This window comes from Bufo bufo, chromosome 10 (assembly GCF_905171765.1).
Source record: "Bufo bufo chromosome 10, aBufBuf1.1, whole genome shotgun sequence".
In the NCBI taxonomy this organism is placed as follows: Eukaryota; Metazoa; Chordata; class Amphibia; order Anura; family Bufonidae; genus Bufo; species Bufo bufo.
Genome location: NC_053398.1, coordinates 11,154,068 through 11,170,665, shown reverse-complemented (window position 1 = coordinate 11,170,665; position 16,598 = coordinate 11,154,068). Strand labels below are relative to the sequence as shown.

The following is a 16,598-nucleotide window of genomic DNA, read 5'->3' as shown; positions in this document are numbered from 1 at the left end:
CTCACTTTTGCAGCCTGGCCTGTCCATTGCATAGTCCTCAATATGTGCGACCCACATTTAAAGGGGTTTTCCCGCTTTTACACATGTTCCATATCGCCAGTATGTCACATACAGTGGATAAAAAAAGTCTACACGCCCCTATTAAAATGTCAGGTTTCTGTGATGTAAAAAAAATGACAAAGATAAATCATTTCAGAACTTTTTCCACCTTTAATGTGACCTATAAACTGCACAACTCAATGGAAAAACAAACTGAAATATTTTAGGTGGAGAGAAGAAAACAAAAAAAACTAAAATAATGTGGTTGCATAAGTGTGCACACCCTCTTATAACTGGGGATGTCGCTGTGTTCAGAATGAAGCAATCACATTCAGAATCCTGTTACATAGGAGTCAGCATACACCGGCCATCATGTAAAGTGCCTCTGATTAACCCCAGATAAAGCTCAGCTGCTCTAGTTGGTCTTTCCTGAAATGTTCTTAGTCGCATCCCACAGCAGAAGCCACGGTCCACAGAGCTTCCAAAGCATCAGAGGGATCTCATTGTTAGAAGGTATCAGTCAGGAGAAGGGGACAAAAGAATGTCCAAGGCATTAGATCTACCATGGAACACAGTGGAGACCGTCATCATCAAGTGGAGGAAATATGGCCCAACAGTGACATCACCAAGAACTGGACGTCCCTCCAAAACTGATGAAAAGACAAGAAGAAAACTGGTCTGGGAGGCGACCAAGAGGCCGACATTAAAGGGATTCTGTCACCAACCTGACCGGTTTTAAACCGATCACATAGGTCAGTGGGACACAAAGACATGACACAGATGGTACCTTTGTTTTGTTTATCAGATCATCCAAATCGCCCGAAAAGTCGTTTTTATGATATGCTAATGAGCCATCGCAAGTGCCCGGGGACGGAGAGTTTGCTGAAAGTGCCCAAGTTCCCCCGCCTCATTCGCACCTAACTCCGCCCCTCAGTAAGCTCCGGCCAGCCCTGTGGCCCTGTGACATCATATTTCCCTATAGGCCGTTCACGCATCACAGAGGCACAGAGATATGCAGTGCGCATGCGCCGATTTTACACCAGTAAGTGGCGCATGCGCACTGCACATCTCTGTGCCTCTTCCCACTGTGGGCAGAACACTGCGCATGCCCGGGAGCGATGCGTGAACGGCCTATAGGGATATATGAGGTCACATATGGCCGGAGTTTACTGAGAGGCGGAGTTAGGCGCGAATGAGGCGGGGGAACTTGGGCACTTTCAGCAAACTCTCCGCCCCTGGGCACTTGCGACGGCTCATTAGAATATCATAAAAATGACTTTTTGGGGGATTTGGATGATCTGAAAAACGAAACAAAGGTAACATCTGTGTCATGTCTTTGTGTCCCACTGAACTATGTGATCGGTTTAAAATGGGTCAGGTTGGTGACAGACTCCCTTTAAAGGAGCTGCAGGAATATCTGGCAAGTCCTGGCCGTGTGGTACATGTGACAGCAATCTCCAGTATTCTTCATATGTCTGGGCTATGGGGTAGAGGGGCAAGACGAAAGCCTCTTCTTACCAAGAAAAACATCCAAGCCAGGCTACATTCTGCAAAAATACATCTGAAGTCTCCCAAAAGCATGTGGGAAAAGGTGTTATGGTCTGATGAAACCAAGGTGGAACTTTTTGGCCATAATTCCAAAAGATATGTTTGGCCCAAAAACAACACTGCCCATCACCAGAAGAACCCCATCCCCACAGTGAAGCATGGTGGTGGCAGCATCATGCCAAGGGGCTGTTCTTCTTCAGCTGGAACTGGGGCCTTAGTTAACCTTAGAGGGAATTGTGAACAGTTCCAAATACCAGTCAATATTGGCACAAAACCTTCAGGCTTCTGCTAGAAAGCTGAACATGAAGAGGAACTTCATCTTTCAGCATGACAACGACCCAAAGCATCCATCCAAATCAACAAAGGAATGGCTTCACCAGAAGAAGATTACAGTTTTGGAATGGCCCAGCCAGAGCCCAGACCTGAATCCGATTGACAATCTGTGGGGTGATGTGAAGAGGGCTGTGCCCAGGAGATGCCCTCGCAATCTGACAGATTTGGAGGGTTTTTGCAAAGAAGAGTGGGCGAAACCTGCCAAGTCAAAATGTGCCATGCTGATAGACTCATACCCAAAAAGACTGAGTGCTGGAATAAAATCAAAAGGTGCTTCAACTATTAGTTTAAGGGTGTGCACACTTATGCAACCATATTATTTTATTTTTATATTTTTTCTTCCCTCCACCTAAAAGACTTCAGTTTGTTTTTCAATTGAGTTGTACAGTTTATAGGTCACATTAAAGGTGGAAAAAGTTCTGAAATGATTTATCTTTGTCTCATTTTTTTACATCACAGAAACCTGACATTTTAACAGGGGCGTGTAGACTTCTATCCACTGTAGGTAATGTAAAAGAATAGATTAAGGTGGCTCTCCTGTTGATCGATACGGATAAGGCGCACTATACAAATAGACCCACCCGGTCTGAGATTTGGGTATTAATTGGTATTATAGTAATGAGGTAAGGCACTCGCTCATCTGGGCTCATGTGGATACATATTTATTATAATCGCAATACGAATTAAAAAACACTATTAACAAACCATAAAAATGCTAAAATAAATTGTGTTATACCAGTTGGATCAAACCAGTGTTATCCTGATTAAAATGAACCGTGACTAACCGCATCTAAGTGGGGACTCCCTATGCATAGGAATCCTCAGACACGTGAAGATAACTTTGCAGCAAGTTCCGAATATACTTTACACAGATCTCTCAGAAGCTACAAGTGGGTGTAATTTTAATTGGATTTCCATCCTTTTAGTAGCCACTTTTTTATTTGTGCACCGAGTCTGATTTTATTTTAAGCAGGATAACACTGGTTTGATCCAACTGGTATAACACAATTGATTTTAGCATTTTTATTGTTTGTTAATAGTGTTTTAATTCGTATTGCGATTATATATCCACATGATCCCAGATGAGCGAGTGCCTTACATCATTGCTATAATACCAGGATGTCACATAGGTCCTGGTCCCACCTCTGAGATTTGCCGCCATCTCCAGAACGGGGCACCTGAAGTGAAGGAGAAAGAAACTGTGCATGCGCGGCATCCTCTCTATTCACGGCTATGGACCGTTTTCACAATGTGGAGGGGGGCAGCGCGTGCGCAGGGTGCTTTCATTCGCTTCTGGGGAACCACTCTGGAGATAGAAGCGTGTCTCACAGGAGGGACCCACACCTATCTCGCATATCCTAGCAATATGCCAAAAATGTTGAGGCGAAAACCCCTTTAATACTACCCACAGCATGGAAAACGTGTGACCAGCAGCAGCAGCAGCACCTCCTTCATGATGGTTGCAGTAAAATCACATCGATGTGACTAAATGTTTCTTCAAGAGAAGGAAAATGCAAACAGCAGTTCTCTGCAGCCACCACAAGAGGGAGCCCACTGTGTATGTTTTGAATCAGGGATGCCCAACCTGCGGCCCCCCAGCTGCTGCAAAACTACAACTCCCAGCATGCCCTCATAGCTGTAGGCTGTCTGTCCAGACATACTGGGAGTTGTAGTTTTGCAACAACTGGAGGGCCGCAGGTTGGGCATCCCTGTTTTGAATGATAGGAGCAGGTCCCAGAGGACAGGCCCCTAACTTCAGAATGGGGTCCCATTTCACCCCGCTGTGAATGGAGAGGATGCACAGCTTTCTCCGTTCACTTCTACAGGAGTTCTGAAAGGAGCCGAGTGAGCGTGCATAGAAGTGAATGGAGAGGACTGCGCATGCACGGTGAAGTTGGGGGACCATTCTTGGGATAAGACATGGAGTAGCCCATAAATGCACAGGTGGGAATGCTCCTTTATGAGAATACAGCAGCTGACGACCCTGATGTACTATACAGCGCCCCCCCTCCCTAAGAACTACCGAAACCTATGAAGTCATGAACAAGTAGTAATTGGTTTTTGAAGCATTTATTCGTATTCACCAGTGAGAATCAACAGCAAACGAAACGTTATAGGTTTAGCGCATCTGTGAGCGGATGCGCGGCTGTTTGCTTACCGCTGCACGCGGAGGAGGTGGCATTGTACAGGAGCGGGTACAGCTGCAGGCACCGGATCATTTGCAGGCTGTCTGTGCACTCTGGGCATCCTCTGTTCAGATCCAGAGCATCACGGAAGACTCGTAGAGCGGCAGACAGGTTCTTGAGCGCCAGGTACGCGTTGCCCAGGCTCAGCAACGTCAGAGGCTGGAAACAGAATATACTGCATTAGTTCTATGTACAGACATATATACAGTCAGTGGATGTCTAATCCAGCATCTGTGTAAGGCCTCATGCATACGGCCATATTAGTTTCAGGGTGCTGTACTTATTTTTTTTTTTGCCCATGCATTTCTGTGCCAGATCCGTGCACCCAATCTGCAAATTGCGGCACGGGTCCTATTCATGTAGGTATTTGCGGATGAGAACAGCCCTTTCTAATGATGGGAGTTAGAAAAATGCAAAACGCACGCAAATACTATCCATACGTTGCATATCCGTTTCTTTCGGACTGAAATATGGACACGGCCGTGTGCACAAGGCCTAATAAATCATGGTAGTCGGGGCCTAATAATATCAAAGTCTGTCATCTTAGTGCACCCATTAGGCCTGGATAGCCAGCGATCAGGCTGATAGCAGTTCAAGTCCCCCCAAGCAGGACTAAACTAAAAATGCTAAAAAAAAAAAAAAAAAAAAATATTTAAATTTTTTTTTAACGTAAAGATATTACAAAAGAAAATGAAAAAAAAAAAAATAATTTCCCCATTTAAAATGCTTTAAAAAGTTATTAACACAAAATATGGCACCATGATTGGTATTGCCGGGTCTGCAACAATTACCTTGTTATCTAAGCCCACAGTGGTTGCCATAAACAAACACAAAACGCCAGCATTTTTTTGTCACATTGACCCCCAAAAATTAAATGAAGATATTATTATGATATTAAAAGAATAAAATGAAGATTTAACAATTATGATTATGGGGGCGGCCATCTTTCCTGAGCCAAGTCCAGTCCCATAGGATTTAGCGGTGTTCATGCGGTTTTATTAGTGCGATATCCGCATCACTTCTAAACTCCAAACTTTGTGTGGATTTTGATGTGGAGTCTGCACCAAGAATGAACATGTTGCTAGATATACACTGCTCAAAAAAATAAAGGGAACACTTAAACAACACATTGTAACTCCAAGTCAATCACACTTCAGTGAAATCAAACTGTCCACTTAGGAAGCAACACTGAGTGACAATCAATTTCACATGCTGTTGTGCGAATGGGATAGACAACAGGTGGAAATTATAGGCAATTAGCAAGACACCCCCAATAAAGGAGTGGTTCTGCAGGTGGTAACCACAGACCACTTCTCAGTTCCTATGCTTCCTGACTGATGTTTTGGTCACTTTTGAATGCTGGCCGTGCTTTCACTCTAGTGGTAGCATGAGACGGAGTCTACAACCCACACAAGTGGCTCAGGTAGTGCAGCTTATCCAGGATGGCACATCAATGCGAGCTGTGGCAAGAAGGTTTGCTGTGTCTGTCAGCGTAGTGTCCAGAGCATGGAGGCGCTACCAGGAGACAGGCCAGTACATCAGGAGACGTGGAGGAGGCCGTAGGAGGGCAACAGGAGGAGCACTGCCAGAGCCCTGCAAAATGACCTCCAGCAGGCCACAAATGTGCATGTGTCTGCTCAAACGGTCAGAAACAGACTCCATGAGGGTGATATGAGGGCCCGACGTCCACAGGTGGGGGTTGTGCTTACAGCCCAACACCGTGCAGGACATTTGGCATTTGCCAGAGAACACCAAGATTGGCAAATTCGCCACTGGCGCCCTGTGCTCTTCACAGATGAAAGCAGGTTCACACTGAGCACATGTGACAGACGTGACAGAGTCTGGAGACGCCGTGGAGAACGTTCTGCTGCCTGCAACATCCTCCAGCATGACCGGTTTGGCATTGGGTCAGTAATGGTGTGGGGTGGCATTTCTTTGGAGGGCCGCACAGCCCTCCATGTGCTCGCCAGAGTTAGCCTGACTGCCATTAGGTACCGAGATGAGATCCTCAGACCCCCTGTGAGACCATATGCTGGTGCGGTTGGCCCTGGGTTCCTCCTAATGCAAGACAATGCTAGACCTCATGTGGCTGGAGTGTGTCAGCAGTTCCTGCAAGATGAAGGCATTGATGCTATGGACTGGCCCGCCCGTTCCCCAGACCTGAATCCAATTGAGCACATCTGGGACATCATGTCTCGCTCTATCCACCAACGTCACGTTGCACCACAGACTGTCCAGGAGTTGGCAGATGCTTTAGTCCAGGTCTGGGAGGAGATCCCTCAGGAGACCATCCGCCACCTCATCGCGAGCATGCAAAGGCGTTGTAGGGAGGTCATACAGGCAGGTGGAGGCCACACACACACTACTGAGCCTCATTTTGACTTGTTTTAAGGACATTACATCAAAGTTGGATCAGCCTGTAGTGTGTTTTTCCACTTTAATTTTGAGTGTGACTCCAAATCCAGACCTCCATGGGTTAAAAAATTTGATTTCCATTTTTTTATTTTTGTGTGATTTTGTGGTCAGCACATTCAACTATGTAAAGAACAAAGTATTTCAGAAGAATATTTAATTAATTCAGATCTAGGATGTGTTATTTTTGTGTTCCCTTTATTTTTTTGAGCAGTGTATATATATCTATCTATCTTTGACACAGATTTCCATCCCATGTACAGGAAAAAAATGGTTCCATATGAACTACAACAAGAGGATTGAGAGTGTTTCCCTTGTGGATTTTGATGCAGAAAACGCACCAAAATCCACTTGGAAAAGCCGCTGTGTGAACATGGCCTTAGGGAGAGTTCCGACAAGTCAGATTTGTTGCAGAGATTTCAGATCTGTTCATATGGGGTTATTTCTGTAACAGGTGCACGGATTTCTGCAAGCCCCATTTAGATGAATGAGAAAGTTGCAACAAAATACTGTCAAAAGAGGACATCCATCTTTACTCACCTCAGAGCGATCTAAGGACCTTGCTTGTACCAATAATTTGCTGGCGTCCAGGTGAAGCCCGTGGTGCATTAGTAAGTTGGCCAGGTTCACCAGTGGAATATGTTGGTGTTGAGCTGGAGCCAGGTTCAGTGCCCTGCGCAGGCAGGCGATGGCTTGTGTACAGTTTCCTACGGCTCGCCAGTACAGAGCGGCCTCGTTCAGGACGGACCACACAGGCCCCGCTGGCTAAAAGAGAAGAGACCCGTTAAACCAGGTTCCTTATTCCATGCATCGGGTAACAGAAATACTGAACCTTGTTGTTAAACCTGGATTATTTTACCAATGACCAGAACGTTACCTGAATCCCTGTCCACGTAAACAGTGTGGAGCATCACAGAAGGGGTTTTAGGGATTTTAAGCTGATGGCAGGACCCCCGGGACCCACAGCGATCAGCAGAACCAAAAGGGCAGGGGCTCCTGCTGGAGCACCACAGTCTGGTTTCCTCTCCCACACCAAAACCATGCTGCTTCCTATGAATTTGCCTTAGTGTACATAACCCGGATAGAAAACTGGCTCTATTGTGTGTATCAGAGATAGCAAATTTAGACTGTGAACCCCACTGGGGACAAGCACTGCTGACGTACAACGCTGCTAACAGGTTGGCGACCCATAAGCAACATGAAATAAATAACTGGCACAGTGAGGTCCATTCTTGGGTGGTTGCTCTTACAAGTGAATGGCGCTGAGCTACGGTACCAGGCACTTGTTTGGACTCTACTATGCAGGGTACTATAGTGGACGTGCCACTACCCTTTGCTTTGTTGATCAGTGGTCATACACCAACAGCCTATCCAAGGGAAAATGCAGAAAGCCCCTTTACCTCGCTACCCAAATAACGAGATTTTGTATAACTTACCAGTAAAATCTCTTTCTCGCTCTTCATTGGGGGACACAGAAACCGTGGGTATAGCTCTGTCCTCTAGGAGGCGCTGACACTAGTAAAAGCTGTTAGCTCCCCCCCTGGCAGCTATACCCCCTCCAGCCTGGAGAGAGAGCTTCAGTTTGTGAGAAGCAAGTAAACCAACGTAAAAGCGTGGAACAGCAACAATGCCAAGAACCGAACCTGAACAACAATACTGGGTGGGTGCTGTGTCCCCCAATGAAGAGCGAGAAAGAGATTTTACTGGTAAGTTTTACAAAATCTCGTTTTCTCGCCCATATTCATTGGGGGACACAGGAACCGTGGGACGTCCGAGAGCAGTCGTCGGGAAGGGGGGGGGGGGGGGGGGAACCACAGACCCATGGAGCAAGAACTGTCGCCTGCAAGACCACGCGGCCCACACAGCGACCGTCGATGCATAAGTATGCACCTGGTAATTTCTTGTGAACATGTGTAAGGAGGACCAGAGCCACCTTACACAACTGCGCAGCCGAAGAGCGATTCCTCCTAGCCCAAGAAGCGCCCATTGCTTTGGGAGAGTGAGCCAGCGGAACCCTGCTCCGAGCGCGGTAAGCTGCAGCACTTGCAGACCAAATCCAACGTGCAATCGCCCTTTGGAGGCCACCAATCCCCAGCAAGGACGCTCCTGAGAGAAAAAGGGGGGGGGGGGGGGTCTGTACGCCGAGAGGGACTGGGGGCTGCTAATAATGAGTAGAGCACTGACAACGTCCATAATGTAACTCCCTTCCGTAGGGTGCGAAGGAAGGGACCGTGAAGGAAGGACAATTACTTCATTGATATGGAAGTCAGAGACCACCTTCGGGAAAAGGAATGGGCCGGAGAACCGCCTTAGCCTTGGAAGAACCAAGTAGGGGATCTTGCAAGAGAGCGCCCCCACGTAGACACCCGCCTGAGGGATGTGATAGCCACAGAAAAAAACTACCCCTACGACAGGAGCCGGAGTGAGAACTCCCGCAAGGGCTCCAGGGGAGAAGACTGGAACGCTGAGAGAACTATATTCAGATCCCAAGGCTGTAAGGACGGTACAGAGGAACCGTATGTGCCGCTCCTTGAAGGAAGATTCCCATGGGCACCAGGGGAACCAGAGGACGCTGGAAAGCTGTCCCAAGACAGAGGCGCCAACACCTGACCCATCAAGGAACCAAGGGCTAAACCAAGGTCCAACCCTGAAAGTAGAAGTAGGAGAGAGAAAACCACCAAGTGAGGGGATGTCTCGGCTTCATAGAAGCCCCGGAAGGACCTCCAGATCCCATAATAGATCCTGGGCGATGAAGGCTTCCTGGCCTGAATCATAGTTCGGAAGACATCTGCCGAAAACCCTCTCCACGTCAGAACGGCGGTCTCACTAGCCACGCCGTCATTGAAATGGTCATGTAAGAACGGACCCCTTGAAAGAAGGACGTCTGAGCGGCAGTGACCAAGGGACGTCTCCAGGAGAACAAGGTCGGCGTACTAAGCGCGACGGGTCAGTTGGGAGCGACTAGGATATGTCTGAATGTCCCCCATCCGGATCTTCCGTAGAACCCTGAGAAGGAGGGGAAGAAACGCATGGGGGACGACGGACTCCCACCAAGGAGAATCAGGGCCTCCATGGCGCATGCTTTCGGAACTCTGGCTCTGGAGAGAAAGGTGGGAAGCTTTTGTGTAGATACCGTTAGCACACCCGGACCAATGGAAGAGTCCCTGTAGGAGGAAGAATGTGGAGTGCGCCACAGCCCACCAGTTGGAACCGGATCGTGTCTGGAATGGAAAGCCACCAAACGAATACCCCATGTAACGCAGGTGAGGGAAGGTAGCAACGTAGGAACTACCAAGGCATACAGGGTGACTATGAGCCATGAGCCAGAGGAGGAAAAGACAGGAGAAGAATAGGCTAGGTCTAAACCCATACCCTGTCTAAGACCAACGCTATACAGAAGTAGCCAAGGATCAAGTGGCCGTGCAAAAAACTCCGCCTGAGAAGGAAGCCAGGCAAGGGAAGTCACACTGCATTGCTAGCCCCATATCCCAGCAGAGGAGGGAACACCCGTAGAAGCCACCAAATCCGGTGCTAAAGAGTCCACTGCCTAGCGAAGGGCTGTGCAGTAAGAACCCAAGCATGTAGTGGAAACGTAATACCGCTACCACAGTGGTAGCCAGCGCTTGCCCCGTCAGCGGAAAACTGAGGGGGAGGCCTGATACTATCCGTAGAAGCCACGTGCCACACTGCCCCAGTTACGTGGAGCTAACCTTAAAAATTCTACCTGGAAGGGCGCTGAACAGGTGCAACTGCCAAGCTAGCTCCAGGGTAGGGCCCCTACCAGAGGGGGATGTCCCACTGCAGCGACCATGAACTCGAACATTAGCGAAAAGCTGGACCTGTGGGAGGAAAACAAGCTGTAGGAGCTAAACCAGAGTTGCCAGCATAACCACTTCTCCAGAGAAGGGGGAGTGGTGGATAGAGAATACGAAGTCAGTGAAAAAAAAAAATAAAGTCGACTCGCTGGAACGTACTCACTAGATATGTGCAACGGAGTATGTATTACGTAAAGCTGCGGACAATATCAGGACCGACTGGAGCAACGGAGGCCCATGGAGATGGGGGGTCTGTAGGACACACAAGTGATGCTAGGAACCCCCTGGGAAGACAGAAGATGTTCTAATCATGCGCAAAACCAGCACCAAAAGGAAGGATGCCATGAGGAATAGCCACCGTGTCCACTGGTGGCATCCATATAGCACTATGGTAAGAGTGCCGGGCTCCTGCGAGTACCGACTGTAGCCACGCTCTCTTGCGAAATGAGCAAAGGCACCTAGAGCCGTGGTGCCACAAAATTGCAGCATCTGAAGATGTTTAGTTATTCCCCGTTAGTGGATCACTAGCGGAAGGGGGAAATGCGACAGAAGCACGGTGATGTGGAAGGATAGCGCGACAGTCGGAACCGTATTCAATGGTTGTGCAATTAGCTACCTAGAAAGGTGTAAGCATACGGCAAGTACTGGACAGTGGTAGGGAGAATACCCCACCTATGAAGGGGGGCGAATGCCCACGGCGAGAACTAGCGCATATGGCGAGTCCTGTACTCCGTGGAGTGCAATAGTGCACCTAAGTAAGGGGGTAATGCATACAGCACCACCGATGGATCTGCATATGGCAGGTGCCGAACCCCAAGTCATTGTACTTAGTCCACCTATGGCAGGGGACAATGTATAAGGCAGGTACTGAATCCTGAAGTAGTGCAGTTACTCTACCTAAGTAAGGGGGTAATGCATACGACAGTACTGCTGGCCACCTAGACGCAATCTCTGGAAGATTGCTTCGGACTCATGTCAGGGTCCGAATCAGAGATTCTCCCCCCTTCCTGGACGGACCCCCCCCCAGTGAGGGAGGGTGTGTCTGAGCAAGATTTAGGGAGGAAGAGTGGGGGAGCGGAAATATTCGAGGAGAAAGATGTCCTGCTGCGGTTCGCTTGAACATAGAGCTACCCTTCAGAATCTCGCCCTGGCAGTTGTGGACTGCGCAGGCGGGGACTTATCAACCAAACCACCCGAGGGTGGAACGGAAACTCCCAGAGGTCTCTCTACCGGATTGCGAAGGCGGTGCATTATCAACCAAAGAAACCCCGGAGGGTGGATTGGGAATCCCAGAGGTTCTCCACTGTATGGCGCAGGTGGAGAATTATCAACCAAACGGCCCCGGAGGACAGATTGGAATCCTGCAGTGGTCCGTCACCGGATTGCGCAGGTGGAGAATCATCAACCAAAACGGCCCCGGAGGGCGGATTGGGAACTATGCGAAGTCCCCTTTACCAGAGATAGGACACGGACCAGCGTGGAACCACACAGACCGGGTGGCCCTGCGGCTGAGGAGGGGAACCGGTAAGGACGCACATTTCCTTTATAATTATTATTTTTTTTTTAAACTAGGAACCCGGCTTATAGACAAGAGAGGCAGGGAAGGGGTTAAATCCTCCACTCATGCACAGTGCATTTGGGGGAAGAGCACCAGATAATCAGGTGTCGGCCTAAGAATGTTGGGTGGCCATGAAGGGTTAAGGCAGTCTCAAGACCGGTGGCTCAGCAGGTGACTGGGGGAGGGGGAGAAGGGCGGGAAGAATTTGCACCAGAGAGCCCCCTCAGCCGCTGCGTGGCTTTTCAGAGAGTGTGCCTGCCCCCCCTGGCCATGTCACAGACCGGCCGGACTGACTGGGGGCGTTCAGCCCGCTGGCCGGGCAGAGAAAAAACGCGGGCCAGAACACAGATGCGGTGCATGGCCGATCGCGCTGCGGTTAACCCCTTCCAGAGCGGCGCGTCGGCGTCCGCTCCAAGGGGAGTAAATGTGGGAGGTGTCGGGGAGCAGGAGCGCGGTAAGCTGCATTGTACTTAGTCCACCTAGTCTCCTCCGCATGTGTGACCGAGCGCCTCGGATCAGCGGTGCTCTCGGTCCCCCTATGCCCTGCTGGCCGCCATATTTTGAGCGGGGCGACAAAAATCGCGGCCAGAGCACCGAAGCGGTGCTGGCCGAACGCAGGGCTGTTAACCCCCTCCGGAGCGACGCGCCCGGCGTCCGCTCCCGAAGGGGTGGAGAAGTCATCAACCAAACGACCCCTGGGAGATGCTGCCTTGTCGGGGAGCGGGAGTAGCGCTCCGCTCCCTGCATGTTAATACGGACCCAGCAGATATTAACCCCCTATGTCCTTCTCAAATCATCAACCAAACGGCCTGTGCCAGAGGGGAATGCTTCAGGGGTGCTGGAATGGCTGCAGGTGCTGGGCTATGCTGAAGCCCTGTCTGTTCGCAGACTATTGCCACCACGAGGGAGGGGGAGACCAACCTAGAGGGTTAAACATACTCACCTAGTCCCGTGTACTCACCTCTCTTCTCTTACCTGCCGCCATCTTCACCCCTCCTCTGGTCCAGCAGGGTCACCCCTTCAGCTACTGGCACCGTAGTGGCAGGACGCTGGAAAAGGGGGGCTTGGATGGGTGACCCCTTGGCTGGCGGGATGCAGGGGAGCGAGGCTGCGCTGGTCCACCTTGTCTTCTGTGGAGGAGGCAGCAGTGCGGGTGACCGGCACAACTCGACCCCGGGAGAACAGGGAGGCGAGGCGTCCACTGTTTTCCCATCTGTAAAAGAAGGAAAAAAATAAAAATAAAGTAAAAAAAATCTTCAGGAGATCCCGGTCTTGCCTCCTATTAACACTAGAAAAAACGGAAGCTCTCTCTCCAGGCTGGAGGGGGTATAGCTGCCAGGGGGGGAGCTAACAGCTTTATCTAGTGTCATCGCCTCCTAGAGGACAGAGCTATACCACGGTCTCTGTGTCCCCCAATGAATATGGGCGAGAAAAGTCTTAATAAAAATGCGTTTTTCCCAGTTTCATAAATGCACCTTTACTACTAAACGTGAAGGAGGTCGGGATCTTACAGACCTGAGCAAGAGAGTGATATAAAGAAAGCTTCAGTTCATCTTCAGATACGCTGAGGTTTTTGATGAGAGACTGCAGGGCCTGGAGGAAAACACAGATGACTGAGACACTGTATGGCGAGTGGTCCTGTATACAGCAGCGAGACCCATCTATATACCTGCTGTGCATGTCTGTCTGGTTTCAGCTGCTGCAGGTCCAGCCGCCCTTCCACCTCCATTAGCAGCCTCTGCAGAGTCTCGTTTTTGCCCATTTCCGGAACGGACGTGCAATCTGGAGTGAGCTGATCGCTTCCTGCATCTATCTGCTTCAAGACAGCTGGGCTGACACTACAAGATGGGCGATACAAAGACAAACACTTCAGGGCTTCACGCATCCATGACATGTATTACACTTAAAGGGGTTGTCTTACTTCGGCAACTGGCATTTATCAGGCAAAGTGAATACAAGGCACTTACTGATGTATTATTATTATTAATCATATTGCCTCCTTTGCTGGCTTAAATCATTTTTTCCATCACTAGACTCTGCTCGTTTCCATGGTTACGACCGCCCTGCAATCCGGCAGCAGTGGCCGTGCTTGCACACTATAAGATAAAGCGCCGTCCCATGCGCACTCCCACAGTCCCGGCCACCAGAGGGGCCGGTGCTTTTTCCTTTATTGTGAAGCACGACCACCGCTGCTGGATTGCAGGGTAGTCTTAACCATAGAAACGAGCCGTGTATAATGTGATGGAAAAATGAATTCAGCCAGCAAGGAGACAATATGGACAATCACAATACATTAGTAAGTGGCTTGTAATCACTTTACTTATATGATAAATTCCATTTGCTGAAGTGAGACAAAATCTAAAAACACATCCCAAAATAACAGACTCTTCAGTATTGATGCATTTAAATCCTTGTCCACATGTCCGGTAAGGGAGCTTCCAAGCGGTGTATTGCAGTGTCCTCCATCACCCACAGGACCCCATGTTAAAAGAGGTATACCCACATATACCAGCCTGACTGTGGCCAAAAAGACACTTGTTTGGCCTCCGTTGGGTAAATGAGCGCCTATGACATATGTGCTGGGAGCTCTTCAGGTACACAGCAAATGTCAGGCACAAGCCGCCCTTTTGACTTCAATAGATGGGTTATACTACACTTCCCCTGTATTGTCAGAGACCACGCATGCTTCGTTTTAAGGGGATGGAGACCGTGTAGATTTTCTGGAGAGGAGAAGATGTATCGTTATCTGCCAGAATTCTGAAGCAGTAAATTCCGCATCAAATGTGGAATACAAAGCGTAAATCGCGTTTGCTGAGATTCTGCTGCAGATTTCAGCCTCTGCGTTGCAAGGGGATGAAACCTGCGGCATAAATCAGCAGCGTAAATTGATGTGCCGTGGATTTACAAGCCGCACTGCAGGTCAAAGTATGTGCTTGTTCCATCATGGAAATCTCATCCCCTCTGCTGCTATTGTATACACCATCAGAGGCCGCACTACATTTTTTCTGGAAAAGTAAAAAAAATTTTTTAAGGAGTATTTTTATCCAAAGAGAGTACGAAAGTTCAGACAATTCAAACAGAGCCATGCACAGGGCCGCCATAACAGAGCCATGCACAGGGCCGCCATAACAGAGCCATCATAACAGAGCCATGCACAGGGCCGCCATAACAGAGCCATGCACAGGGCCGCCATAACAGAGCCATGCACAGGGCCGCCATAACAGAGCCATGCACAGGGCCGCCATAACAGAGCCATGCACAGGGCCGCCATAACAGAGCCATGCACAGGGCCGCCATAACAGAGCCATGCACAGGGCCGCCATAACAGAGCCATGCACAGGGCCGCCATAACAGAGCCATGCACAGGGCCGCCATAACAGAGCCATGCACAGGGCCGCCATAACAGAGCCATGCACAGGGCCGCCATAACAGAGCCATGCACAGGGCCGCCATAACAGAGCCATGCACAGGGCCGCCATAACAGAGCCATGCACAGGGCCGCCATAACAGAGCCATGCACAGGGCCGCCATAACAGAGCCATGCACAGGGCCGCCATAACAGAGCCATGCACAGGGCCGCCATAACAGAGCCGCCATAACAGAGCCGCCATAACAGAGCCATGCACAGGGCCGCCATAACAGAGCCATGCACAGGGCCGCCATAACAGAGCCATGCACAGGGCCGCCATAACAGAGCCATGCACAGGGCCGCCATAACAGAGCCATGCACAGGGCCGCCATAACAGAGCCATGCACAGGGCCGCCATAACAGAGCCATGCACAGGGCCGCCATAACAGAGCCATGCACAGGGCCGCCATAACAGAGCCATGCACAGGGCCGCCATAACAGAGCCATGCACAGGGCCGCCATAACAGAGCCATGCACAGGGCCGCCATAACAGAGCCATGCACAGGGCCGCCATAACAGAGCCATGCACAGGGCCGCCATAACAGAGCCATGCACAGGGCCGCCATAACAGAGCCATGCACAGGGCCGCCATAACAGAGCCATGCACAGGGCCGCCATAACAGAGCCATGCACAGGGCCGCCATAACAGAGCCATGCACAGGGCCGCCATAACAGAGCCATGCACAGGGCCGCCATAACAGAGCCATGCACAGGGCCGCCATAACAGAGCCATGCACAGGGCCGCCATAACAGAGCCATGCACAGGGCCGCCATAACAGAGCCATGCACAGGGCCGCCATAACAGAGCCATGCACAGGGCCGCCATAACAATGCCACCATAACAGAGCCATACACAGGGCTTCCATAACCGTGCCGCCATACACAGGGATAGTGCCCCACACAATTAGGGTAGCTCGCTGGGAGGTGCTGGGAGACTTCCCAAATCATCTGTGAAGTCTTCTCTGTTTTAGGGAGCTTCTCGGACGTTCCAGTCGAGTTGGCAAGCATGATGTTACCCCACGTATTTGCGTGGGTTTCCTCCGGGTACTCCAGGTGCCCAACACTCAAAAATTGAGAGCCCAATGGGAACAAGCAGTGAGGTGAGAGAAGGCAATGTCTGTACAGCACTGCGGAATATGTAAGCGCTATATAAATAAAATACTAAATAAATGTGGGATCAATGGGGTTCAGTCACTGGTACCCTACAAATGATGAGAAAGCAGGCTGCTGCACTCTGTGGGGTTCAGTATTAGACATAATGCCCAAACCAGAGCATATGGTAAAGCTTTGAAGAAGTT

General features: G+C 49.9%; 1 protein-coding gene across 1 annotated transcript in view; it reads right to left on the bottom strand.

Annotated features, from left to right (window-relative positions):
* Positions 1 to 16,598, bottom strand: part of TTC17 (tetratricopeptide repeat domain 17) — a 61,166-nt gene that overhangs the window by 15,575 nt on the left and 28,993 nt on the right. Inside the window, exons 13-16 of the mRNA XM_040410646.1 lie at positions 13,561 to 13,729; positions 13,407 to 13,484; positions 7,059 to 7,283; positions 4,079 to 4,265 (exon numbers count right to left, since the gene is read on the bottom strand). Of these exons, the coding sequence (XP_040266580.1) occupies positions 4,079 to 4,265; positions 7,059 to 7,283; positions 13,407 to 13,484; positions 13,561 to 13,729 (659 nt within the window). The remainder of the gene's footprint in view (positions 1 to 4,078; positions 4,266 to 7,058; positions 7,284 to 13,406; positions 13,485 to 13,560; positions 13,730 to 16,598) is intronic.